This window comes from Myotis brandtii, unplaced genomic scaffold (genome assembly GCF_000412655.1).
Source record: "Myotis brandtii unplaced genomic scaffold, ASM41265v1 scaffold454, whole genome shotgun sequence".
NCBI classification, from domain to species: Eukaryota; Metazoa; Chordata; class Mammalia; order Chiroptera; family Vespertilionidae; genus Myotis; species Myotis brandtii.
Genome location: NW_005367354.1, coordinates 2,025,252 through 2,052,695, shown reverse-complemented (window position 1 = coordinate 2,052,695; position 27,444 = coordinate 2,025,252). Strand labels below are relative to the sequence as shown.

The 27,444-nt window shown below is 39.4% G+C and overlaps 1 protein-coding gene and 1 long non-coding RNA gene across 4 annotated transcripts in view; one reads left to right on the top strand and one right to left on the bottom strand.

The window, feature by feature from the left end:
• RAB10 (RAB10, member RAS oncogene family) overlaps positions 1 to 19,178 on the top strand; it is a 47,076-nt gene extending 27,898 nt beyond the window's left edge. Inside the window, exons 2-6 of one of the 2 annotated variants that reach the window (XM_005874898.2) lie at positions 3,701 to 3,761; positions 11,942 to 12,080; positions 12,646 to 12,735; positions 13,779 to 13,880; positions 16,653 to 19,178. In XM_005874898.2, the coding sequence (XP_005874960.1) occupies positions 3,701 to 3,761; positions 11,942 to 12,080; positions 12,646 to 12,735; positions 13,779 to 13,880; positions 16,653 to 16,736 (476 nt within the window). In that variant the 3' untranslated portion in view covers positions 16,737 to 19,178. The remainder of the gene's footprint in view (positions 1 to 3,700; positions 3,762 to 11,941; positions 12,081 to 12,645; positions 12,736 to 13,778; positions 13,881 to 16,652) is intronic. The other variant, XM_014546655.1, reaches the window with a different exon arrangement.
• A 2,964-nt stretch (positions 19,179 to 22,142) lies between these two features.
• Positions 22,143 to 27,444, bottom strand: part of LOC106727602 — a 12,755-nt gene continuing 7,453 nt past the window's right edge. For both annotated transcript variants that reach the window (XR_001363832.1, XR_001363833.1), the window contains exons 4-5: positions 24,694 to 24,797; positions 22,143 to 23,182 (exon numbers count right to left, since the gene is read on the bottom strand). This is a non-coding gene — a long non-coding RNA (uncharacterized LOC106727602). The remainder of the gene's footprint in view (positions 23,183 to 24,693; positions 24,798 to 27,444) is intronic.

Genomic DNA, 27,444 nt, shown 5'->3' with positions numbered 1-27,444 from the left:
GGGAGCAGGCCTAAGCCAGCAGGTGGTCATCCCCCGAGGGGTCCCAGACTGCGAGAGGGCACAGGCCAGGCTGAGGGACCCCCTACCCCTGAGTGCACAAATTTTTGTGCACTGGGCCTCTAGTCCAAAATAACTAGACATAATGATGAAATAGAAAAATGTAGCCCTTAACTAGTAGAAAAATCAGTAAATGGAAATAGACCTAGAAATGACAGGGTTGATAAATTTAGAAGACAGATGTTGCATTTAAAGGAAAGTGTGAGCATGAGAGAAATACAAGATGTAAAAAAGACCCATTAGAACTTCTAGAATTGAAAAATACAGCAGATGGGCTTAATAGCAGATTAGGCACTGCAGAAGAAAAGATCAGTGAAAGGGTAATAGAAACTTATTAAAAATGAAGCATGGGTAGGGGGAGCTGGGAGGAAAAAGCCTCAGTGATATGTGACATTATCAAGTAGTCTAATATATGTACATTTAGAGTCTAAGACTCAGAGGTGGGGTGCTGTGGTTGCAGAAGAAACAATGGCTGAAAATTTTCCAAATATGATGAGCATGGTCCCATAGACCTAATGAACCTAGGTAGGATACACTGGGTCATATCCTAATCCAACCATTTATGAAGAGAAATCTTAAGCCAGAGGGGGGGGGGGATATAAATATATCAAAGTAATTTTAGAAAATAGTATTTTGATTAGATACTGTAACACTAAAGATAAAAAAGAAATTGTATACAAGTATTTAACAAATCTAGTTTCTCATAGGGCATTGGTTAGCAAGTCTGAAACTACTTTATGTATGTAGCAGGTCCTCAAGTAATGTAGTTTTGTTTAACATTCTTTCATTACAACATGGATGAAAAGCAAAATCCAGGACCACTGTCTTGTGTGGAGTTTGTACATTCACCCAATGTCTGTATGGGTTTTCTCCAGGTACTCTGGTTTCCTCCCACATCCTAAAGATATGCATGTTAGGTGAATTGGTGTGTAATTTTCCAAGTCTGAGTGGGTGTGGCCCTCTGAGAATGGCATCTGTCAAAGTCCCAGTTTCCAAGAACCTATTGACTACATTGAGAGGATTTACTGTATACTAGGATTGAATATATAAGTAAACAGATTTTAAATACTGAGAGCCAGGTTTCTAATAGTTAAAGAAGAGGGTTACAAGAAAAGGAGAAAGTCTAGATGAACTCTTGTGCTGTTGGATTGCAACCAGAGGTGTCAGTATGAACTGATTATCTTATATATACATATAGATAGGTATGGAATTGTAGATATGTGTATGTGCATGGATTAGTATACATAAATATATTTCCTCTGTTTTGTGGGAAGGCCTCAAAGTAATGACACTCTGGTAGCAAAGGGCATGCTTAGTGTCCAGATCTCGGACTCTACAAATCTTCAATAAAAGTAACCAGGGCTCTTCAAAGAACTGGTTGATTCCCAGAGCTGAGGTAGGAGAAATGCAAGATGTTCCTGGAACATCTTTAGTGCCAGAAAACAAAGAAGTGCTCAGAAAAGGTGCATTGTACCAGTGTTACTTTCTTGTTTCTGATAAATGGTTGTGTAAGTGTTAACATTAGGAGAAGATCGATAAAAAGTATACATGAACGCTGCTGTTTCTGCAAGTTTTCTCTAAAATTGTTTTTTTTTTTAAGTTTCTTAAATTTACATTTCTCTCAAAGGGAGAAAGGGGAAAAAGAAACAGTGCAAGCCAGAAGACAATGGAGTAACATTTAAAGGAAAAAACTATCAAGTTAGAAAACAATCCTAACAAAAATATCTTTCAAAAATGAAAGCAAAATAAAGACATTTTCCAGACAAAAGCTGGGAGAATTTCTTGCTGGCAGTCTTGCACACTATTAAAAATGTTCAAGGAAGTTTTTCAGGCCGAAGAAAATTACTCCAGATGGAAACTCAAATCTACACAAAGCATGAAGAGGATAAGAAATTGTAAAAATGTGGAGAAGGAAAAATTTTTTTCTCAAATTTTAATATATTTCAAAGACAATGGAATGTTTAAGGCAAAAATATTAATGTTTTAAAAAGTAAAATTTAGACATATAACCAGTAGAAGTACAGGTTTTTAAAAGCCCAATAATAGGAGGGAGAAAATACAAGTATACTACTGTAAAGTTCTAGTATTAATGTAAGAAGCAATATAAAACTGTTTGAAGGTAGATGGTGGTGTTAAATATGTATATTATAAACCCTAGCACAACCACTAAAAAAATGAAGTCTATCTAATAAGCTACTAATAAAACACACATGTGGCTATATTAATATTAGACAAAGTATATTTCAGAGCAAGGGATATTAGAATGAAGGGTTTTTTAATAATGATAAATGTGCCCATTTGTCATATTTATATATTTAACCAGAAACCCAGTGCATGAAATTCGTGCAGTGGTAGGGTCCCTAGTGGCTGCCGGCCAGGTACTCCCTCTCTTCCCCTAGCCGCTTGCCACTGCCAGCCGGCGTCTCCCTCCCTTCTCTGGTGGCTGCTGCCAGGCAGGGCCTCCCTCCCTTCCCCTGGCTGGCCCGCCCCCTGGCTGAACTGGATAAACTCCCGGTCGAGGGGACAATTTGCATACTACTCTTTTATTATCTATATAATAAAAACTCAGTGGTCATAATGACCAACGACTGGTCACCAGGAGGTGCATTGATGGGTCCTGCGGCGCCAGTGGGCCTTGACACTGGTTCCTGCGGTGCAGCAGGTCTGGGTCTCGCGCAATTTCGTGCGCTGGGCCTCTAGTATAGGATAACAGAGTTTCAAAATACTTGAAGCAAAAACTGACAGAATTGGAAAGAAAAATAGGCAATCCATAATTACATAGTTGGATATTTCACCATTCTTCTTTAGTAGTTGATAGAGTAAGTGGACCTGTATTAAAGAAATTGACTTTTGCCTTAGCCGGTTTGATTCATTGGATAGAGCGTCAGCCTATGGACTGAAGGGTCTGGGGTTCAATTCTGGTCAAGGGCATGATCCCCGACCCTGGCTGGGGTGTGCATGGGAAGCAACCAATTGATGTGTCTCTCTCACATCAGTGTTTCTTTCTTTCCCTTTCCCTTCCACTCTCTCTAAAAATCAATGGAAAAATATCCTCAAGTGAGATTAACAAAAAGAAAACAGAAATTGACTCTTAATTAAGATTTTTCTGAATAAAACCTCAAGGCCCAGATGGCCTTTTGCATTTTGGATTCTAGTGTTGCTTTTAAGAAGTTTTGAGGCTTTCAGACTTGTCATTCTTGATTGTTTAATTTAGTTTGTTTCGTTAGCCTAGTTTATTTCTTATTTCTCATGTCTTGAAATGTCATGATTATATTACTTGGTATAGATTTTACTTTATTCATTACTAGAGGCCCAGTGCACAAAATTCATGCATGGGTAGGGTCCCTAGGCCTGGCCAGCGATCAGGGCCGATCTGTGGGGCAACCAGTGGGGTGATCTGGGGCCCCCCACTGGCACCTGCCTTGGCTGGCCTGAGGCCTGCGGGCTGGGGGCAGCTCCTGCGTTGAGCGTCTGCCCCCTGGTGGTCAGTGTGGACCATAGCGACCGGTTGTTCCACCAGTCATTCCGCCATTCAGTCGATTTGCATTTTAGGGTTTTATTATATAGGATAGGATGCTATGCACTTAGCAGTGGGTCTTTCAGTCTAAAATATTCTTTTTGTTTTGTTTTTCCTATGTTGTAGGAATAGACTTTAAGATCAAAACTGTTGAATTACAAGGAAAGAAGATCAAGCTACAGATATGGTAAGTGACGCTAATTTACTCACTTGATGTAGTAGAATTCCAAGTCTGAAGGTCTTGTCACCTGTTTAGATTCTGTGAGACTTTCCTTTCTAAAGCCAGCAATCAGGTGACCTCCTTTCAGTGAAGTAAAAAAATTATTGCCATGGATTTTGGAGTCCATGAGATCTAGCTGAGTATTTTGCCTTTTCCATTTACCATATGAACTTCAGCAAGTTACATACCCATGTGAGCCTCTTATATCTTCATATGGAATATGGATTCTCAAAAGATTGTTGTAAGGATTTCATGAAATAATCTGTGTAAAACCTCTAGCACAATACTTTGCTCACACCCAATATAAAAAGTTAATACAATCCTTTTGATACTTTGACAGGCTTAAGCTGAAATATTTATTTCCTTTAATGTGTAACTTTATAGGCATTATTTTTACTAATTCTTTTAGCCCCTCCCATTGAAGTATAATAAAATTCTTTAAATTTGTATCAAGTATGAATCAAGTTTTACATGTGTGTTTTAACCTATTAAATACAATTTCCCTGTGAAATGTTACTTTTTTAAATTGAGGTATAACTGACATAATAAACTGTATATACTTAAAGTGTGTGGATTGGAAAGTTTTGATGTGTATAAACCTGTGAAGACATATCACAATCAAGGTAATGAACATGTTCATCAAAAGTTTCCTCAAGCCTCTATAATCTCTCCTTCTTCCCTATCCCTTTTCCCCAGGCAACCACTTCTCTGCTGTCTGTCACTGTAGACTAGTTTCCATTTTCTAGTACTATACATAAATTCAGTCATATAGTGCTTTTATGTGTTGGTTTTTTTTTTTTTCTCCATCTTTTTGTGGGGGACTTATCTGGCTTCTTTTACTCAGTATAATTATTTTGGAAATTATCAATGATTTTATGTGTATCAGTAAGTTCATTACTTTTTATTTCTGATAGTGTTCCATTTTTGGTATATCACAATTTGTTTATTCACCATAAAACTGCTATAAATCTTTGTATAAGCATATGCTTTATTTTCTCTTGGATTGTTTCTGTTTTACAGATAATGAAACAGACATTTTGATATAACTAAGGTCTTATAGCCTGAAAATGTTAGAGCTAGGATTCATTACTTGCTCAGAATATAAGTTAAGAGTCGCATTCTTTTTTTCATTGTTTTTTAAAAATATATTTTATTGATTTCAGACAGAGGAAGGGAGCGGGAGAGAGAGAAACATCAATGATGAGAGAAAATCATTGATAGGCTCCCTCCTGCACACCCCCTACTGGAGATCCAGTCCACAACTGGGCATGTGCCCTAATGGGAAATTGAACTTTGACATCCTGGTTCTTGGGTCGACCACTGACCATACCAGCCGGACAAGAGTGGCACTGTTAATTGCTTTTGCTGCTCCTTCCAGTTATGTCCTTTTCTTTCTTCATTGCAAATCAGTAGTGTTAAGTTTGCATTCATCTTGGGTTTCATTGTAGAAGGACCTATCATACAATGGTTATTAGGATGAGTGAGACATGTAAAGTACTTAGAGCAGTGTCTGATGCATAACTAATGATCAGTAAATCATAGCTGCTATTTGGGAATCACCTTTTATGAGGATAGAACCCTAAGAATAATATTTTATTTTAGGATATGAGCAGAGGAGGAAGTTAGCAAAGGAGATTGCAAAGCCATACTTAGAGAGGGAAAAGGAAAATTAGGGAAGAACAATGTCTTAGAATCCAAAAGACAATTTCAGAAAGTTAGTTCCCTTTTAAAGGAAGCTAATAATTAATAGTAGGTTATTTTTAACCAAAATGTCATTACCTGACGGTGTAATTTGAAGTACAATCTTTATGGCATCTTTAAAATTTAATACAAATTTAAATGAAATTTAAACATTCTAAAATGTTTTCTAAATTTAATGAATCTATTTGAAACATAACCCAATTGATAATCATTGTGTTTTCCTTACTTTGAGAAATAACTCAGCAAATGAAACATATTGTTTCATTATAACTAAAACTGATCTCAAGGAAAGAAAGGATGTTAGTTATTCTGAATTTCAGCCAGCTCTGCCCACCTTTTTTTAAATATTTACTTATTGGTTTCAGAGAGGAAAGGAGAGGGAGAGAGAATCATTAATTGGCTACCTCCTGCCACACCCCCCAATGGGGATCAAACCTACAACCTGGGCATGTGCCCTGACTGGGAATTGAATTGTAACCTCCTGGTTCATTGGTCGACACTCAACTACTGAGCCATGCCAGCTGGGCTCCTTCTAGTTTAAATGCATATATTTAGATTCTTGCTTCAGCATGAAAAGTTCTGTGATTAAAGTTTAGGTTTGGAAACTTCAGTCTGTGCTTAAAGCTTTTTCATATATATATATATATATATGACACAGCAATAATTTATTCTGAAATGTCCATTTAATTTTTGTTGAGACACAATTTATGTCTCATTAATGTCTTATTTTTTCTTTATTCAAATGATCTTCCCTTCTTGTTTTCTTCCCAGGAGACTTGTATGTCTTATTTTTTCTTTATTCAAATGATCTTCCCTTCTAGGTCTATCTGTTGCATAAGAGTGGGAGATGGGTCTCACCCTGGTAACGCACATGTCTGTAGGCCTAATATTAGCTTGTTTGGCTGATAGAGAAGTATCTGCAACTTTTAAAATCCCAGGTCTCTAGAAAGTTCCATTACATTTTCCATGGAATAGCAGGTCCTGTCAGGAAAACAGCCATAGTTGCTTCAAGTTAGCCTTTTTTTTAAGGAGGGGTGGTCAGAAATGCTTGCTCCAGTTACTAAAAATTGTTAGTGTCCCGTTGTAGAAGAATTAACTGTTCACCTTCGTAAGGTGCCAGAGACTTCGGAGTCATCTTTGATTCTTTCAATTTCCTTTAACCCCAACACCCAATTTTAGCAAACCTCTTAAAATTTATCTAGAATCCATATACAATTTGCCATTTCCATTGTTACCCACCCTAGTGGAAGCCACTATTACTTCTTTGAATCATTGTAACAGGTCCTAATTCCCTTTTGCCTTCTTCCAGTAATTTTTCCACAGAACAGCCAGAGTAATAACCTTTTCAAGTCTAAATCTGGTCATCATGGTTGTCATTCCTTCTCCTATTTATAACCGTTTTAAATTTCCATTTCACTTCAAATGAAAGACCAAATTTCAAATCCAAATTTCTTATTACAGTTTACAGAATGGGTCCTGCCCATCTTTCTGACTTCATTTTGTGCTCCTTTGTATATATAGTTTCTGCCCCCAGCTGATCTCCTTTTAATTCCATGAAAATGGTGAGTTCTTTTCCAGTTAGGACTTTTGTACATTCCCTGTAGCCCTCCCTCAACCCCCTAACCTCCCACTTCCTCCCTACTGTAGGTAGGCTGAACATTCTGAAGTGCCACTCCATTCCAGAGGCTTCCCATTTCAACAAAAATACAATTTGAAAACTCCATGTTCTGGCTACTGTCCCTTCCGACCTCATCTCTCTTCAGCTTTGCTCCAGTTACTATGGCCACTTTTTTTCTCCCTTGACCATGCCAAGCATGGATGGTCCCATTTCAGGGCCGTTGTATATCAACTGTTCCTTCTGCTCAGAATGCTTTTCGTCAGATCTTTGCCCTCCTGTCTTCTCTCATTCAGATCTCAATTTATTTGTTTATTGACAAATATCAAGAAATATCCTCACCAGAGGATATTTTTTCCATTGCTTTTCAGAGAGAGAGAGAGAGAGAGAGAGAGAGAGAGAGAGAGAGAGAGAGAAATGACAGAGACACATTGATTGGTTGCCTTCTGCTCTTGCATCCCAACTCGGGGTAGGGGAGCGAACCCAAAACCCAGGTACGTGCCCTTGACCAAAAATCGAACCCACGACCCTTCAGTGTGTGGGCTGACACTCTAACCATGGAGCCACACTGGCCAGGGCAAAACTTACCATATTTTTTAAATGTATTATTTATTGCCCCTTCCACTACAGTGTAAGCTTTTTTGAGGGTGGGGTCCAATCTGTCTAATTTGTGGTTATATAACCACCTAGAACAGAGCCTAGCAAATGTAGACACTCAATAAATATTTATTGACTAAATGACTTTCATTAATTTCTGTTCATATTTCTCGTCACATTAAGCATCACCTTTATAGAGAGGAACACCCTGATCATTTTATCTAGATTACTTCCTCCCTTACCCTATTCTTCATCATGCCACCTTGTTTACCTAGTTGGGATTTGTCACAATTTAGGATTATATATTTATTTACTTGTTCATTCCTATCCCCATAGGATTGTAAGCTCTGCAGGGCCGGAATCGGGCTTTAGATTTTGTTTGTTTTAGACTTTTTTAACATTTTTTTAATGAAGATAATAATTTAAGCTCATGGTGTTTTGGATGTAGAGAAATTTCACATCTATGAGGAAATCCAGATCTTGTTAAAATAAAACTCAGTCTGAGAAATTTGACATCCTAATTTAAATTTGGAGCCTTTAACTTATAGAGCAGATTGATGTTGTCTCTGGCCTGTTCCAGTGCTGTCAGTGCCCAGACTAAAAATAACTACCATAATAGCAGCTAGAGTACACAGCTTCCCTGACCCTGCATGTGGGACTAACAATTAAGGAAATAAGCTATTTTAGTTGCTAAAAACATATCACTCCTTTTATACTATGTCATTGGGAAAAAATATTCTCTTAGCTGTGTATTGTCATTTCATGTAAGGAGAATTCTGTTGTCATTGGTTTACAATTTCAGAAATGTGATTATTATACATAGGCTTAGAAGAAAAAAATTAATGGGAGAGGAATATCAAGTGAGTAGTTTTGTAAAAACCTGTATTATGGTGACATAAAAAAATATTGTGAACATATACAATGTTTATTTGCTCTTCAGATAGTTCACAACTGTTTTTATTTGAACCAACCAGCTGTCCTTAGACCCGGGTGTATGTGTGTGGGGGCAAACCTAAAAATAATTTGAGGATGAATAAACAGCTGTGGCTATTTTTAGCCCTGGGCAAAGGGTCACCAATTAGCCTAGCAGTAGTGGGGAAAGGGCTCTGTAGATTGCCTTAACAATTGGTGTGGGCTGGTATAATGAAGATCCAGGAAAAGGATAATTTGAGATCAAGGAGTCAAGGAGCCAAATCATCTTGTGGGGTGGATACAGTGATGTTGAAAAGTGTCAGAGTATGAAATGCATAAATGAAAATAAGTTATAGAAAGTTTTAAAAACCTTAATAGGGAGAGCATATAAAAAGAGGGAAGATATTTGTGTGCAAGAGATTTTGGAAGATGGAGGAGACAAAATTAAAGAATAGAGTAGTGTGCCATGGGTCAAAACAGAAAGTTACTATGAACTTAAATAGTGATTATTTTTCTTTTCAAAAGCCATTAATTTTTCACTATCTCTTATATTAATATTTCATAACTAACCAGCATTATAATATAAAATCTCCTCTCCAGGGGCTGTTGATGTAGACTTAGTTGCTTTTGCAGAGTGTTCTTTCTTGGTGGAGAATTTAGTTATAGATTTGACACTGAAGTGTGTGTATTATTTGCTAATTGTGTAAAGGTGAATGAATGGGGAAGAAGGAAGCATATAATACATAGTGTTGGGGTGCTGCTCATAGTGGAATGTAGTGTTAGGTCTCCCTAAATTGTCACTACTTATGACAAAATTGAAGTGAAAGTTTTCTATTCCTCCTATACTACAGCTGCTTGGCACTGCTGGAAGCCCAGGTCCTGTACACTCTGTCTTGGATAAGTGCATTTCCAGCCTGGATTTTAAGTAGGGAATGTTAACCTCTCTCTGGGGTTATAGGATAATTAGTTAATTTATACTTTTTACCAGTTCAGAAAAGAACTAAACTATTTCTACGGTGATGAGACACAGTTTTTTTTTTGTTTTGTTTTTTTTTTCATGAAAACATTTATAAATTACACCTGATTTAAGGTACTTTGTAACTAAATGGGTAAGATTAATAAAACATAAATAAGAATTTGTAATTCAGAAAAATGGAAGATATAAATATAGTATCTCTAAAGGACAGTTTGTTTACTATGCTTGCTTTTGTAAAATTTACCTATAAACTTTTTTTTAAAATACATTTTTATTGATTTGGGAGAGGGAGAGAGAGAGAAACATCAATGATGAGAGAGCACCATTGATTGTCTGCTTCCTGCAATGCCCACAACCTGGGCATGTGCCCTTGACTAGAATCAAACCCAGGACCCCTTCAGTCTACAGGCTGACACTCTATCCACTGAGCCAAACCAGCTTAGGGCCCTATAAACTTTTTGGCGACCAATGCAACAAAAGGGACAGGGAGGGGGTGTTACCCACAAACATAATGTAAGGGGGGCATTATATCAAAAACAGGATAAATTTTTCATAGAGTTCGATTTTGTAGTGATTCTTAATAAATTGATATAATGTTAATGGTAATGGAGATAAAAATTGTAGTCTAAGAATGTAAATAAATATATAAATGTGTGTGTGTGTGTGTGTGTGTGGTCTCTTCCTGGTTTAACATGATTTAAGGATACAACCTAGAAGAATTGGTAGCATGTCTCTTAGATGGTTTTTCTTTTTAATATTTTTTAAAGGTTTTTCTTAAATGGCATTTCTTTTGGCAGTTTTTTGGATAGGTATTGCATTACTCCTAGCTCTGCTTCTTGCGCGCACACACACACACACACACACACACACACACACATTTTCAACACAGTAGACAGAATGATTCTTTATAAACCCAGGTTTTTCTTTGCACAAATGTGACAATAGACTTCCTATCTCACTTAGGGAAAGCAGAAATCCTTGCAGAGGCTGATAAGATCCTACATAATCTTTAATTCCCCCTCCCCCCCAACACACACACACACACACACACACACATCTGTTTTTTAATTGATTTTAGAGAGAGGAAGGGAGAGGGAGAAAAAGGCAGAAGCTTCGAATGGCTGCCTTCCATATACACTGCAACCCAGGTATGTGCCCTGACTGGGAATCAAACTCACAACCCTTCAGTGTGCAGGATAACGTTCCAACTGAGCCACATCAGCCGGGACTACTGGTGTTCGTTTAAAAATAACTTTAAGAGCCCTGGCCGGTTTGGCTCAGTGGATAGTGCGTCGGCCTGTGGACTGAAGGGTCCCAGGTTCGATTCCGGTCAAGGGCATGTACCTTGGTTGCGGGCACATCCCCAGTAGGGGGTGTGCAGGAGGCAGCTGATCGATGTTTCTCTCTCATCGATGTTTCTAACTCTCTATCCCTCTCCCTTCCTCTCTGTAAAAAGTCAATAAAATATTTAAAAAAAAAAAACTTTAAGAGTTTTATGTGTCACTTCTTACTGTTTTCCCTTCCACTTTTTCATCCAATATAGGTAGGTCATTAATTTTCTTTGACTAACAAGTTTTATATATACATATATGTTTATGGATAACCATAGTGGTTAACCATTTAAGAATTAAATGAGTGGTGGTTCTGTTTTGTGTTGTGGCATATATTTCTGTCTTAACTAAACTATTCTACTGTTTCACCTTTTATCTGTAACATGCGTACACTGGGGAGGGAGGGGGTCCCTAAGCCCGGCCTAGGCCCTCTAGCAGTCCGGGACCCCTTGGGGGATGTCCTTCTGCTGGCTTAGGCTCAATCCCCATGGGGTGCGGGCCTAACCCGGCAGTCAGACATCCCCCCGGGGTCCTTAACGCTGCCACTGCGCTCGCCAGCAGTCAGCTAACTTCTGGCTGAGTGGTGCTTCCCTTATGGGAGCGCACTGACCACCAGAGGGCAGTGCCTGCATTGAGCGTCTGCTCCCTGGTGGTCAGCACGTGTAATAGCGACCAGTCGTTTGCCCTGTTTGGTCGATTTGCATATTAGGGGGTTATTATATAGGATATAGAATATCAAAATGCTCAACACAAATTATTGTTGTTGCCCTAACCGGTTTGGCTCAGTGGATAGAGCATCATCCTGTGGACTGAAAGGTCCCAGGTTCGATTCCGGTCAAGGGCATGTACCTTGGTTGTGGGCACATCCCCAGTGGGAGGTGTGCAGGAGGCAGCTGATCGATGTTTCTCTCTCATCGATGTTTCTAACTCTCTATCCCTCTCCCTTCCTCTCTGTAAAAAATCAATAAAATATATTAAAAAAAACACACACACAAATTATTGTTGTTTATTTCAGGGATACAGCAGGCCAGGAGCGATTTCACACCATCACAACCTCCTACTACAGAGGAGCAATGGGTATTATGCTAGTATATGACATCACCAATGGTAAAAGTTTTGAAAACATCAGCAAATGGCTTAGAAACATAGATGAGGTAAGATGAAGAAATTGCATAAACCCTTCATAAACACATTTGTATACTTGGTTGAGAAGAATAAGTGTTCTAATTGATCTTTAGGATACACTGTACTGTCATTATTGAAGTCATTATTATTGAGCATTTCTTTTTGATGGAGCGAGCCTTTGTTTTTAACTGAGCAGTATGTTTTGAGACTTTAAGGGCTCTGTAGAATTTTTAATTAATACTTCTATAGAATAATACATGATCTAAAATCATGATCCATCTTGAATTTAGATTATGCATAAGAGATTTAGGCTTTAGATCTTTTGCCTATATCCTTTTTTGATGAGAACATAACTAGAAACTAGACAGCCTTATATAGTGGGAAAATAATATTTGACAGGGATATGTCTTTGTTTCTTTTTCTAGGTAATTTAAGAATTTATGTAGGCTTTTAGCTTGGGGTGGTTTCAGGGTGATTGGTTTAAAACTTTCAGACTATTGAAATGGCACTGTAAATTGAGAAAAAGTCATTTGGAGGGAATATTAAGCCATAATTCATGGTAGTGTGTAAATAAAATTTTTTATCCCATTTCAGCATGCCAATGAAGATGTGGAAAGAATGTTACTAGGAAACAAGTGTGATATGGAAGATAAAAGAGTTGTACCTAAGGGAAAAGGAGAACAGGTAAAAAGTTCTGAATGAAACTAATGTGCTGTCCTTAATTTGTGAAGATGGTATTGCATTTGATTGTTTTTATAGTGGTAACGGAGTGCCCTGAGCTGCTCACATCGGTTTTTAAATGCTGTTGGAAACAGTAGCTTATCATTTGAGTGAATTTATTTCAATACATAACCAGCTCTGTGGCAGTGCTATTTTCAGCCTTATTTATACTACAAAGAGGGGAAAATACAAATTAGTGATCTCAATTTTTAAATTTAAGACGTTAAAGAAATATATCAATTGTTTCAGTTTGACAGTCAGTAGCCTGTGACAAGCAGAAACTAGATACTGCTTAAGTCACTTGGAACTTTTCTTAAGTTTGCCCCTAGAGTAAAATAACAATTGACCCTGGAACAATGTGGGGTTTAGGGTGCCGACACTTGACTCCTGTGCAATCGAAAATCCACATAAAAACTTGGCTACAGTTGTCACTCAGTATCCACAGGGACTTGGTTCTAGACCCCCTGTGGAAACCAAACTCCGAGGATGCTCAAATCTCTCATATAAAATGGCATAGGGTAATGCATACAGTTGGCCCTCTGCATCTGCAGATACAAAACCCAAGGATATAAAAGGCCAAATATACAGGATGTCCCCAAAAATGTATACATACTTTAATAGCTGATGGCTCAATTTTGAAAATAAAATGTATTTTAATAAGCAAAGCCTTTATAATTATTCAAAGTGTGTATATACATTTTGGGGGCATACTGTATTACCTACTGGAAAATATCCACGTGTAAATGGACCCATATCGTTCAGACCTGCGTTGTTCAAGGGTCAGCTGTACTTCAGAATATCTGAAGTAAACTCTTATAGTGAAGAGAGGATTCTTTTATTTTATTTATTTTTAAAGTGCTTGACTGTTTGAACCTTAACCCATTTAAATCTGTTTTATATAGCCTAGTTGAAACTGCTGCCTATAGCATAATATTACTATTTCCTCTAAGTCATCAATGGCAATCTGTACTTGATAATTTTATGATGACATTTTGCTTCTATTTCAGATTGCAAGGGAGCATGGTATTAGATTTTTTGAGACTAGTGCAAAAGCAAATATAAACATTGAAAAGGCCTTTCTCACATTAGCTGAAGATATCCTTCGAAAGGTAAGCTGCTATTTTTATCTACTGTTAAGGTGCCCAGTGTCATAGTTAAATACTTAGTCTTTTCTAAAGTACTAGATTTACATCCAAAAATTGGGCTTGGATGTTACTGTTTCAAAACAGTTACGCATCACCAGTATCTAATCCTTCAAAGTGAAGTAAGGAACTGGAAGAACAGAGAGCCATCTAGAAATCTGTAGGATCTAGTCGGTTCAGTTAATATTCTGAACACCTATGCTTATTCTCTAGGCCCCAATTTCCTACTCCTTTTTTTCCTTTTTTGTCTGATCCATTGTGTGGTGGCTTTCTGTTTACTTTTGGATTGATTTCTCTTATACATCCTTTGCATTTCCATAGATTATTTTTTTAAATTTAAGGTAAGTGGCGATACTGTATTCTGAAGTTATTGCTACAGAATCACTATTCTTCTGTACAGTCGTTCTCAGACATGCCAATAAAGGGCATGCATATATTATATACTGAATAAGCAGACTAAATCTACCCCCAAGTTTCATTAGGGAATCATTTCAATCTGTGATGTAAAAAATAATAATGACTAGATTTAGTTATGAGTCTTGAATTCTCTATTCAGTGTGTGGTATATTTATATGCAAATAAAATTAGAGAAATCTGACACAAATCCTAAAGGAGAAACAGACAGTGTATAGGAGAAAATTTCATTGCTTCTGGTAACCTTTCTGTTTTTATACTTGAAATATTCATATTTTTTTTTAAAAAACAACTGAGAAACAGACAGTGTATAGGAGAAAATTTCATTGCTTTCTGTTTTTATACTTGAAATATTCATATTTTTTTAAAAAAAAAACAACTCAGATATTATGTGTGTGTGTGTGTGTGTGTGTGTGTGTTATATATATATAATAGAGGTGGTATATCAAATAAAAATCTAGTAAAATTTCTGAGAAACCAAGCAACTTAATTTTTCTGGAGTGAAATGTTATGTGTTAACTATGATTGAGTGTTCAAACTGCGTAAGATAGTTATCAGTTATTGCCATTCAGGGTGACTGCAAAACAAAGGTTGTGCCCTTTCACATCGGTCAACATCCTGCATATTAAGTTTGATAGTTAATATATATTGAGTAATAAAAAGTAAGTTAGGATATAATATATGTAGTGTGATCTTATTTTTCAAAACTATGTATGATACCAAACACACGTATATGCATGAACATTCACACATCTTTGGTTATGTTTAGCAAATAAACTGGAAGGATAGTGAGTACTCCAAGGGAGTAAGAGGAGGGGGATATAGGACAGAACCACCAAGTGGTGGAAAGCACTTTCTATTTCAGAGGTAGGTGAGTCTCAGTGAAAAATTATTCTGGTATTTACAGAACTTATCACAAAACTGGTTGAAATACCCTTGTCTCTGTATACTTTCTGGATATTTTGGTCTTCATTGTTTTTATTTATTTCTGTTTCTACTGTGTTCCTTGATCTTCTCATTAATCTTTGCATATTTTAAAAACTAGTGCTGCCCTAGTTCGTGTGGCTCAGTTGGCTGAGCGCTGTCCTGTTCACCAAAAAGGCCACCAGTTTGATTCCCATTCAGGACACATACCAGCTTGTGGGTTTGATCCCCAGTCAGGCGAGTACAGGAGGCAATTGATCGATGTTTCTCTCTCACATTGATGTTTCTCTCTCTCTCAAATCAATAAAACATATTAAAAAACACACACAGACTAGTGCTATATAGTCATGATATAATCTGTGTCCCCGTGAGGTAAATCTTTCTTGTTATTATATTAAAGGTTAAAAAGTATGGATGCACCAATAAATAAAGCTCTCAGTTTAGCATCTTCCCCATGTAGGCAGGCCCAAATATGAGGTAGCTTTATTTTCATACACTTTAATCTGGTAATATGAGTTAAAACATCAAATGTAAACTTGCTTAACAAATTAGATGTGGAATACAGTAGTGATTTTTTTTTTTTTTTCCGATGCAAAAGCATAAGAGTCTTTATTCGAGCTAGCTCGGCTCCCCCACCTTGCCGACGCAGCGACAGGAAGCAGAGAGAGCCAGTAGTGATTTTTTAAAAAAATATATTTTTATTGACTTCAAAGAGGAAAGGATAGGGAGAGAGAGATAGAAACATCAGTGATTATAGAGAATCATTAATCGGCTGCTTCCTGCATGCCCTCTACTAGGAATGGAGCCCATAACCCCATGCATATGCCCTGGCTGGGAATCAAACTGTGATCTCCTGATTCATAGGTTGATGCTCAACCACTGAGCCACTCTGGCTGGGCTACAGTAGTGATTTTTGACTAGCAACTTTCTTTGCAGTATTTTCTCTCCTGGGTTGATAAAAGAAAAGTCAGACCATAATACAAACTCCAGTCTTAAAAGGCAAGTAACTACACAGAAAAGGGCTGTTTTACTTTCCTGAAGTTAGGCATGACCTAACATTGGTTTAATGCATATACTTGATGATAATGCTTTTTAAGTCCTAAGTACTCAGGGCTCTAGGCTAGGAGATAACAAACCTTTCTGCTAAAGTGTTAGCGGCAGGGAAGATTTCAGAAGTTTTATAAAGGAGTGCTGGGAGGCCTCTAGACATTTCATAGCTTGAAGAAAGCAGGCAAAATAAAGACTGAAAAGAAAGCTTCCAGATCTTTACTTTGCACAGGTCTCGTGACTGTAATTGCATTCTGTTACATAGATTAACGTTTATGAGAGTTTCTGTTGAATCTTGATTTATCCGTGGTAATGTTTTTTTCATGGGTTCCTTTCCTTGTGTATTTGTTCCAGACCCCTGTAAAAGAGCCCAACAGTGAAAATGTAGATATCAGCAGTGGAGGAGGCGTGACAGGCTGGAAGAGCAAATGCTGCTGAGCGTTCTCCTGTTCCATCAGTTGCCATCCACCACCCTGTGTTCTCTTCTGGCTGCAAAATAAACCACTCTGTCCATTTTTAACTCTAAACAGATATTTTTGTTCCTCATCTTAACTATCCAATCCACCTGTTTTATTTGTTCTTTCATCTGTAACTGCTTGCTGACTTTATAATTTTCTTCAAACAAAAAAATGTATAGAAAAATCATGTCTGTGACTTCATTTTTAAATGTACTTACTCAGCTTACCACTGCATTTCAGTTGTATTATAGTCCAATTCTTGTCAACATTAAAACTTATAGCAATCATTTCAACTCTATTCTGCAAATTGTATAAGAATAAAAGTTAGAATTAACAATTTTATTTTGTACAACAGTGGAATTTTCTGTCACGGATAATGTGCTTGAGTCCCTATAATCTATAGACATGTAATACAAAAGAAACAAACAAAAGCCAGGAAAACACTCATTTTCGCCTTGAATATGTAAATGGGTTAATTTTGTCCTGTGCCTTATGTGGAAAGGAACTTCTTTGGTTTTTCCTTTTTTGTTTTGATGGAAGCATGTGCAGGAGTTATCATCCAGACATAAACATTAAGATATTTGTGGTTTGCTTGGCTGCAATTTTCAAAGTAATCAATTGAGGACAAAGGATAATGCAGAAGTAATAGCTTTGGTTTGCTGAATCTCATTTTAAGTGGCCTTGATATTTAAAACTATTTCCTGCCACCTGTTCTCCTCCGTTCTTCTCTCCTCGGCCACTTTTCCTTGTTTGTCTTCCTGCATGCTCCTTTATTTGCTTCTTCCTCCCCCCTCCCTCATGGTATGAGTTATTTAAAAATGAAAGGGGCAAACTAGTAGGTTTGTCGAGTTCAACATAAAGCACTGATTTAACTTGCTAAGTAAACGGAAAGAAAATTCCAACTGCCTACTAGTCAAATGTCAGTTAGTTGTGTCTTCCCCTCATTTTGTCTCTCCCCTAAAACTGCTGCCCCAGATTTCTTCATTTGCTGTTTGGCTTCATGTTCCTCTTTTCCTTCCCTCTTTGTTCCCTTACTGTCTTAACTATTGAGTTTATGAAATGGAAGAGTTAATTGCATGCACTAGTGTTTGGAGGGTGTTGTGGTTTGTCTTTCTAATTAGGTGTATAGCCTATTCACTTTCCTAGAATAAATCTTTAACCTAAATTTGAGTAATCTCCATTTTGGCAACTCCTCTAGCAGTTTGGTAGCCCAGTAAAGGTTGTTTTTAAAAGGTGGGAAGGAGGAGTGGAATTTATTAACATGTTTGCCAAATATATTGAGATTTGGCCTTCTCGGAACACTTTTTCAGTGTTAAGTTATCTTTACCTTAAGATTTAGATATACTTTAGTGTATTATTAATTTTAAGTCCTCTCTTCACATCCCTTTGGAAAACTTGTATTACCATGGATTCAGAAAAAGAACAAAAGGCTTTTCATGGAGAGATAAGATCTCTAGCTATCTCTAACCCTGTCGGTTTTTTTCACTTCATTTTTTCTATTTTTGCTTCATTGCTTATCAGTAGGATAGGGTAAGTTAAGTTTGCTATGCTGCTAGCATCCTAAGATGATACCTTTGTTGAAATAATTGTGAATAGCATGATTCATTTCTAGCAGAGGCTGAGTTTAGGACAGCAGCTTCCATTGAAAAGTCTTTTCTGTGTCGTGGACAGCATTTTAATGCCCTCTTGGCTCTCATAAACAACACAGGGACGGATCTGCTACAAACACCCATGCATTTTCAGATAGTGCCCTAAAAACCATTTTCTACGCCTCACCTGATGATGGTTCTTAGTTATTTTCCCCTCACTTGAATTTTATCATTGTTTACTACTAGTAAAAGCAGCATTGCCAAATAATCCCTAATTTTCCTCTAAGAATAATGAAATGATGTTAAGCTTCTTGAAAAGCTTTGGGTTAAACCTGTTGTCAGATTAATTTTGATGTGTTTGTTGCTTTCGGTTATCTGGAATGTGGCAGTAGCTTTTTTATTTTTAACCTTTAATCCTTATTCAATTCAGTCAGTGACTTAAGGTTTGAGAGCTCAACACTGGGATTTTTGGGTAACAGACTGACAGTTTTGTTGTTTGCATAATTATAATCGGCATTGTACATAGAAAGGATATGGCTACCTTTTGTTAACTCTGCACTTTCTAAATATCAAAAAAAGGGAAATGGAGTATAAATCAATTTTTGTATAATCTGTTTGAGTTTTATTTGCTTAATATTAGGGCGTTGCCCCTTTTTCTGTAAGTCTCTTGGGATCCTGTGTAGAAGCTGTTCTCATTAAATACCAAACAGTTAAGTCCATTCTCTGGTACTAGCTACAAATTCGGTTTCATATTCTACTTAACAATTTAAATAAACTGAAATATTTCTAGATGGTCTTCTTCTGTTCATATAAAAACAAAACTTGATTTCCAACTGTGTGGCTTGGTTTTCATTTATTTATGGAGTTGAAGATGGAGGATTACTTTGAAAAATAATGCAGAATGAATATTAGAGGACAAATAGGGGAATAACTTTCTCAACCTAGAGAAAACTGAGAAGGCAATTTCAAGAACTATCTTTGGTAAGAAACTACATTAAAAATAGACTTATCTCTAGGACACTAAAAAAACATTCTGGTGTCAAAAGAGATACCACAATTCCAGTTACTTTCCAGCTAGCAATACTAGAATGTACCAAAGGCCAACTCCTGCTGAAGTCAGCTGATTACCCATGGCATGAAGGTAGGCTTGCTATTCTGGAAGTTGAACTCTCTTAGCATTGACTCCTTACCTGAAAAACAAAAGAATTTCCTATTTTTTTTGGTGAACTATAGTGTGAAACTTTTTAAAACTCACCTGAGAATATTTTCCATTGATGTTGATCCTCACCCAAGGATATTTTTCCATTGCTTTTCAGAGACAGTGAAAGGGAGGGAGGGAAGAGAGAGAAACATGGATGTGAGAGAGACATTGGTTGCCTCCCAACTGGGGGCTGAAGCGAACCCACAACCCAGGTACTATGTGCCCTTGACCAGGAATCAAACCCAAAACCCTTTGGTATGTGGGCTGGTGCTCTAACCATTGAGCCCACGGCCAGGGATCCACTGATTTTTGTTTGTTTTTTGAGAGAGAGAAACAAGAATTGGTTACCTCCTGTGTGTGCCCCAACCAGGATAACCCAAAACCCAGGTAAGTGGGCTGATTGGGAGTTAAACCCGCAACCTTTTGAAATAATGCTCTAATCAACTGAGCCACCCGGTCAGGGCGAAACAGCTTTTTTATATATAGTGTGGGAGGAAATGTTTAATCCTTTATTAAGGCGTTATTAGTCCATAAGCAAAGATAAATATTTGTTGACAAGATTGTGCTGGATGGGTGATATATAGAAGTTTTCTCACTGCAGACAGTGGTTCTCAATCTTCTGGCCCTTTAAATACAGTTCATGTTGTGACCCAACCATAAAATTATTTTCGTTGCTACTTCATAATGTAATGTTGCTACTGTTATGAATCGTAATGTAAATATCTGATATGCAGGATGGTCTTAGGTGACCCTGTGAAAGGGTCATTTGACTGCCAAAGGGGTCTCGACCCACAGGTTGAGAACCGCTGGTTTAGAAGAATCACCTGGAATGTTTTAAATGCTTCGTCATTCAGTTCTCTCCAACATACTGTTTTGTGTGTCTAGGTTGGGGCCTATGATTCTGCTTTTGAGATTGGTATAGGAAAATAGAACATAGTCTCAATCTCTCTATACATTTTTATATATATAATTGATTTGAGAGAGAGAGAGAGAGAGAGAAACATCAATGATGAGAAGAAATCATTGATCGGCTGCGGAGACCCGGCCCGAAAACCGGGCATGTGCCCTTAACTGAAATCAAACCCAGGACCCTTCAGCCCACAGGCTGACGCTCTATCCACTGAGCCAAACTGGCTGGGGCTCTACCCTTAAATGTATGATCTACTTTTTAGAAAGCAAAAGCAATTTATCAGCTAAGCATATACAAGAGCCAAATAGTTGTGATCCAGATCTTAAGTACTGTATTAAAAGAACAAGTTCAGTTTGGCAAGAGCAGTTGAAAGAATAAAGAGCAAGAATAGTTGGGATGGCTTTGGAGGGAGGAGGGACGTGAATTGGTTCTTAGATATAGATACTGGTTGGCTAAGGGTAAGAAGGGCCTATAGGCCAATCAGTAATGGGTATGTGAGAAAGCAGAAGTCCAACTGGATGGTGTGATCGGGAGGTGGGAGACCTGTGAAGCCTTCGAAGGGGCAAGAGCAGCATGTTTGAGGGAAAGTCTAGGTAGGTTGGGAGAGAAACTGAAGGGTTCTAGAGATCACATATGAAGTCAGATTTAAGTAGGACCCACCTAAAATGATGGCAGAGGGCAATGCAGGGGTAAAGTTCAAGGGACTATGTGACGGGGAAAGACTTTCCTACTACTAGCTTGCTCGGTGCTGTGGCACTCGGGTTCTTTGGGTTATGTTGTCAACAACCTGGTGAAGTAGTACCCGATTTACACGATTAACTCAGAATAATTTAAGGTTGCACAGCCAGTTGGTACTGGAGTTGGGTGTTTTGGTTTTTTTTTTAATATATTTTATTGATTTTTTACAGAGAGGAAGGGAGAGAGATAGAGAGTTAGAAACATCGATGAGAGAGAAACACGATCAGCTGTGTGGCACTCGGGTTCTTTGGGTTATGTTGTCAACAACCTGGTGAAGTAGTACCCGATTTACACGATTAACTCAGAATAATTCAAGGTTGCACAGCCAGTTGGTATTGGAGTTGGGTTTTGAAACCAAGCCTGACACCAGTGGCCACATACAGTTTCTCAGGATAAGGTCCTAAGGTTTGGTCATAATGATTATAATGGGGTTAATAAACGTGCCAGAGCCAACCGCAAGCAGAGTGGTAGTGAAGTATCACCTGGGACTCTTTAAAATCCTGATTTCTGGGCCTCATCCTCCGGAAATTCTGTTTCTTTGTTATGGGGTAGGGCCACAACATTAGTAACAAAGAAACAGAATTTCCGGAGGATGAGGCCCAGAAATCAGGATTTTAAAGAGTCCCAGGTGATTCTAATGTGCAGCCAAGGTTGAGAACCACTGATTTAGCCTAACTGGTACCTTCTAACAGTAATGCCCTTGAAATGTACTTGGCTCAGTTTACTACTGTTTTTGCTTTAAACCTTATTACCCCTCCACCTTGCTAATTCCGTTTCCTCCTACTTCAAACCATCCTTTGGCTGAAACTAATAAAGGTGGTTGCTTTCCACAATTGTCTTAATTGGCTCTTTGAGGTGAAACTTCGAGGAGATCTTTGTTGAATGAGTAATAGTGGTGAAATAACTCAAAATATAAGCAGGGGGGGAGGGGGGGGGCGAGTAAGGCAACTGAGTATAGTGTATGCCAGCTTCCCAGATGGACTTGCGACAGTTTAAGTAAGTGATTAGTGGTATAGTCTGACTCAATTGAATATGAAGAGCTGTGAAGGGGAGAGGAGGCCCCGGGCTTTTCTGGGACACTGAATTTAGGTCTGAGATTTCCAGCCTCAAGATAGAAGGAGGGGTGGTGTATTCCTATTGCAGCCAGTTAAAGAGAGCGTAACAGCTGATAAGGAAAGAAAATCTCTAGCACAAAACACACAAGTTTCTACCATTACGGGTTATTTACAATGCAAGTAAATTGTCTCCAATGCAAGTTCATTAAAATGCACATATTTGCTTGAATGCCTCTATCATTTTTTGAATTTCAGTAAAAATGCAAGAGTAGATTGCAAATCAGTGGTGACATTTCTACAGGGAGCTTAAATAATAACGTCTAGGTTTGTAACTTTATGGTGATTTGACTTGATATATACAGTTTATTGCTTCTGAAAGAAAGGGTAATTCGCATTCTCATTAGATTGTGAAATGGCCTCAGTTGTTCTTTTGACTGGAGCTAGACTAGTCAATCCAAGATTAAGGTCTCCGGTGAGCGCCTGACGTGCAGGGTCTCAGTGCTGAATGAAAAGGAGGGTCCACTTGCTTTAGACACCAGAGGTGCAGGGAGCAGAGTGGATATGACAGTGGAGAGAGGGGACTCTCAGGAGAGGCCTTTCACTTGTGCCTCTTCTGAAGCGCCTGAAGGATTCCATGAAAGCTCTTAAGTTTCACGTCAATCACAGAAACAGTTTGGGCCTGGGAGATTTCCAAGACAGATGTTGGAGTGAAACTACCGGGATGAAGATGCTACCCGAGCCACACTTGCTGGGATGAGAGACAGATCTGAAGTAATCTATGGGGCACCGGTTGCTGTTCTGTGACCTTCTCGATGGTCCACATTCCTGCAGCTGTGAAAACACAACCCAGTTGCTGGGTGCTGTGAGCTACTTGTCCTCTTAATCAGCACAGGCTAAGCTCCGTTTTTCCTTCTAACGGGCCTTGAGTGTTACCTAGGAAATAAATGTTTGAAGAAAACGTTTGAAGATCCTAGGATAGGTAGGGATGGCTTTTCCAGTTCAAGTTCTAGGTCACTCATATAGGAGATTACATTGAAATTTTAAAATTTATTTTCTAATCCCTGAGCTTTGAGGCCTCAACCACTAATGACCCTTCCCTCACTGTCACCTAGTACCATTCGGTTTTCGCACATTATCTCCCGTCTTCCCCTAGGCATTCCCACTGCCTAGTTTTGGTACTAGTCCCTCTCCTCTGCACCACCACGTTAATTTCCTAAGTGATCAGCTGGCGTCGGTCTCCCTCACACACCCCAGTCTGTCTTGCACAGATCCGAGTGTTAATCCTCTGAATACCCACTTTCAAGAATCTACAGCAAGGGTCTGTCATGGCCCCATTGTCCTTGGTCACCTCAAGCATCCAGGGAAGCGTAAAGCAGTGCATTAACCTGACCCAACAATTGAGGACCTTCTCCAGCCCCCAACCCATTTTACAGCCTTAACTTCCACCCCAAACCCACTCAGCTGTGCGTAGGCCTCAAAACGGTCCGGCAAGGTGGGGATTGGATTAGATTATGTGCTTTCTTGAGGGTGGTTTTGCTTGAGGGGTCCCAAAAGAGACATTTCCAAGTTCACTTAGAAGCACAGAAACAATGGACGGGGCTTACTTAAAGGCAAAGACAAGCCTTTTACTAAAGAAGTTATATCCCTGGGGTGTGACTATCCACCACGACCTGCCCAGTTAGGAATTTATGATCGGATAACCCTTTGAGGTTACTCTCCATAGAACTCCCTTTTCATCCACACTCCTATGCAGACTCTACCACGAGTAACTAAACAGTGAAGGGGACCAGAATAAGCTATTGTGTACATAAATTATTGTGAGCTGAGGCATTGGATTCCTCAAATCCCTTATCTGACTAAAAGCATAACTTCCCAAAAGAACTCATTTGTCATGAAACACCCTCCAGGGAGCAACTCTGAGCTGTTCTTGGAGAGATGTGCACCACACCCAAAAACATGGTCTCAGAGTTCTTACCTCATCTGTTCTCCTAAGGGTCCAGTTCTCTCTGCCAAAAGTCCTTTATTTTAAGTGCCCTTCGTGCCCCTAGCCCTGATGAGAAGTCATCTGTTCTTCAGAAGTGCCTCTCTGCCCTTCCCCATCCCCTGTTAAGGTGGTACATACCATATACGCCCCCAATTCTAGGAGGCGCAGTCTTCTGTGAACTCCCAGATACACAGTTAATAAAAATCTGCTTTTCTTTTGCTAATCAGTTTAATTTGCAAACCTCCAAACACTGCACCTAAGAGGGTAGGGAAGGTTTTTTTCCCCCCAACAATAGTAAAAAAGGTAATGTTTCTCCATAGAATTCTCTATGAAGAAATTATAGTTAGAATTTTATTATTTTGCAACCTCAAATGAATTGTTGGATCTAGGCATGATCAATGGCTACTAACTCACAGAGAGAGAGATCCAACAAAAGAGAGACATCCAGACATTCATGTACCTTAGTGTCTCGAGCACAGTCCTTCCTGTGGTGAGGCAATGCCAAAACATATCAAACCTCAGATCAAACCTCTGTTCTAGATCCAACTCCAATTTATAGGAAACCTGAAGACAGAGGGACATATTAAACTACATCAATTAAAAAACCCAGACTGATCAATTTTGCAGGACAATTGATTCAGTGTTTTCCGTAATTAAATTTCAATGGGGAGTGAAAGAGAATATAAATGAACAAAAGACTGAAAGGGAAAAAGCATGCGGTGTTTAGAGAAATACAGAGGTAATATACTATAAAGAAAATGATTAACCTCCAAGTCAGGATGGGGATATTTTTAGCAGGAAGGGAGGAGCTATAAATGGCCAGAGAGTTATAAATGGAGTTTCTGGGATACCTAATCCTATCCTCTGGCCTGGACCTTGTTTACAAACGTGTTTGCCTCATAACAAGTCATTAATCTACACATTTGTGTGGGTTTTAAATTTTGTCTTACATTTACACTTTATAAAAGGCTCTGTGTGTTTAAAATTATAGCGGGTAGTTCACAATCTCCGGGACCATAGAAACAGTTCCAGAGTCTGTGCAGCCACGACCAGTGCTCAAAACCAGGCTTGGCAAGGTCAGCTGAGGTCCTGCAGTCCCTGCTGCTGAACATCCTGCCCCACGAACTGTCACTGTTGCCTTGGGAAACAATATAGCTGCCACCAATGCCAAACCCTGGCCGATAAGGTTGATACTGTGTGGTCTCTGCTTCTTTGTCTCAGTAGTTTCTGCTGCAAAGTCTGGGGTGGTTTGGTTGGTGAAGCCCCAAGTAGGTGCCCATGTTCCATATGCCAGGGGAGTGGGGGGGAGAGAGATTCGGTAGTGGGGGGTGAGATCTGACCCTAAGGGGGATTCAGGTGGACAAAAAGAATGACAAATGGCCCCTACGCCCTTGATGCTCAAATGTAACTGCATATAAGAGTCACTGGGGAAGTGCTTTAAAAAATACCAGTGCCACGGTTGTACCCTGGCCCAATTAACACAGAATCTCTAGGATGAGACTGGACTGTTTAGTGGCTTTTTGTTTTTTTACCCCCTGTGTGATTCCCATGTGCAGCCAAGTTCATAAACAAACTAGTGGCCCAGTGCATGGATTCGTGCACATTGAAAGGAAATTAGTTAGAAGATGGCCGGTGGGGCGGGACAGGGCGAGATGGGCTGGACACACCTTGGAGCCAACCTCCCATGATCCTGGCCTGCTGCACCTAGGGCAGCACTGCAGCTCGAAGGGCGTCTGCATAGTGAGTGGGGTCCCTTGGCAGGTGGGGTCCCTCGGCCTGTGGGGATTGGGCCGAAACTGACTCTCCAACGTCTTCCGAGGGGGCCCAGAGTGCGAGAGCTCCCTCCTCTCTGGTTCCGGGGTGTGTCACCCGAAAACCATAGCTTCCAAGTCACGGCAGATCAGCAGCTCCTGCTTTGAGTGTCTGCCCCCTGGTGGCCAGTGCACTTCATACCTACCAGATGATCAAACATGAAGACAGAGGGACATATTAAACTACATCAATTAAAAAACCCAGACTGATCAATTTTGCAGGACAATTGATTCAGTGTTTTCCGTAATTAAATTTCAATGGGGAGTGAAAGAGAATATAAATGAACAAAAGACTGAAAGGGAAAAAAATAACAGGCAAAACTAAAGCATGCGGTGTTTAGAGAAATACAGAGGTAATATACTATAAAGAAAATGATTAACCTCCAAGTCAGGATGGGGATATTTTTAGCAGGAAGGGAGGAGCTATAAATGGCCAGAGAGTTATAAATGGAGTTTCTGGGATACCTAATCCTATCCTCTGGCCTGGACCTTGTTTACAAACGTGTTTGCCTCATAACAAGTCATTAATCTACACATTTGTGTGGGTTTTAAATTTTGTCTTACATTTACACTTTATAAAAGGCTCTGTGTGTTTAAAATTATAGCGGGTAGTTCACAATCTCCGGGACCATAGAAACAGTTCCAGAGTCTGTGCAGCCACGACCAGTGCTCAAAACCAGGCTTGGCAAGGTCAGCTGAGGTCCTGCAGTCCCTGCTGCTGAACATCCTGCCCCACGAACTGTCACTGTTGCCTTGGGAAACAATATAGCTGCCACCAATGCCAAACCCTGGCCGATAAGGTTGATACTGTGTGGTCTCTGCTTCTTTGTCTCAGTAGTTTCTGCTGCAAAGTCTGGGGTGGTTTGGTTGGTGAAGCCCCAAGTAGGTGCCCATGTTCCATATGCCAGGGGAGTGGGGGGGAGAGAGATTCGGTAGTGGGGGGTGAGATCTGACCCTAAGGGGGATTCAGGTGGACAAAAAGAATGACAAATGGCCCCTACGCCCTTGATGCTCAAATGTAACTGCATATAAGAGTCACTGGGGAAGTGCTTTAAAAAATACCAGTGCCACGGTTGTACCCTGGCCCAATTAACACAGAATCTCTAGGATGAGACTGGACTGTTTAGTGGCTTTTTGTTTTTTTACCCCCTGTGTGATTCCCATGTGCAGCCAAGTTCATAAACCAATTAGTGGCCCGGTGCACGGATTCGTGCACATTGAAAGGAAATTAATTAGAAGGTGGCCGGTGGGGCGGGACTGGGCGAGACGGGCTGGACACACCCTGGAACCAACCTGCCATGATCCTGGCCTGCCTCACCTAGGGTGGCACTGCAGCTCGAAGGGCGTCTGCGTACTGAGTGGGGTCCCTTGGCAGGTGGGGTCCCTCGGCCTGTGGGGAT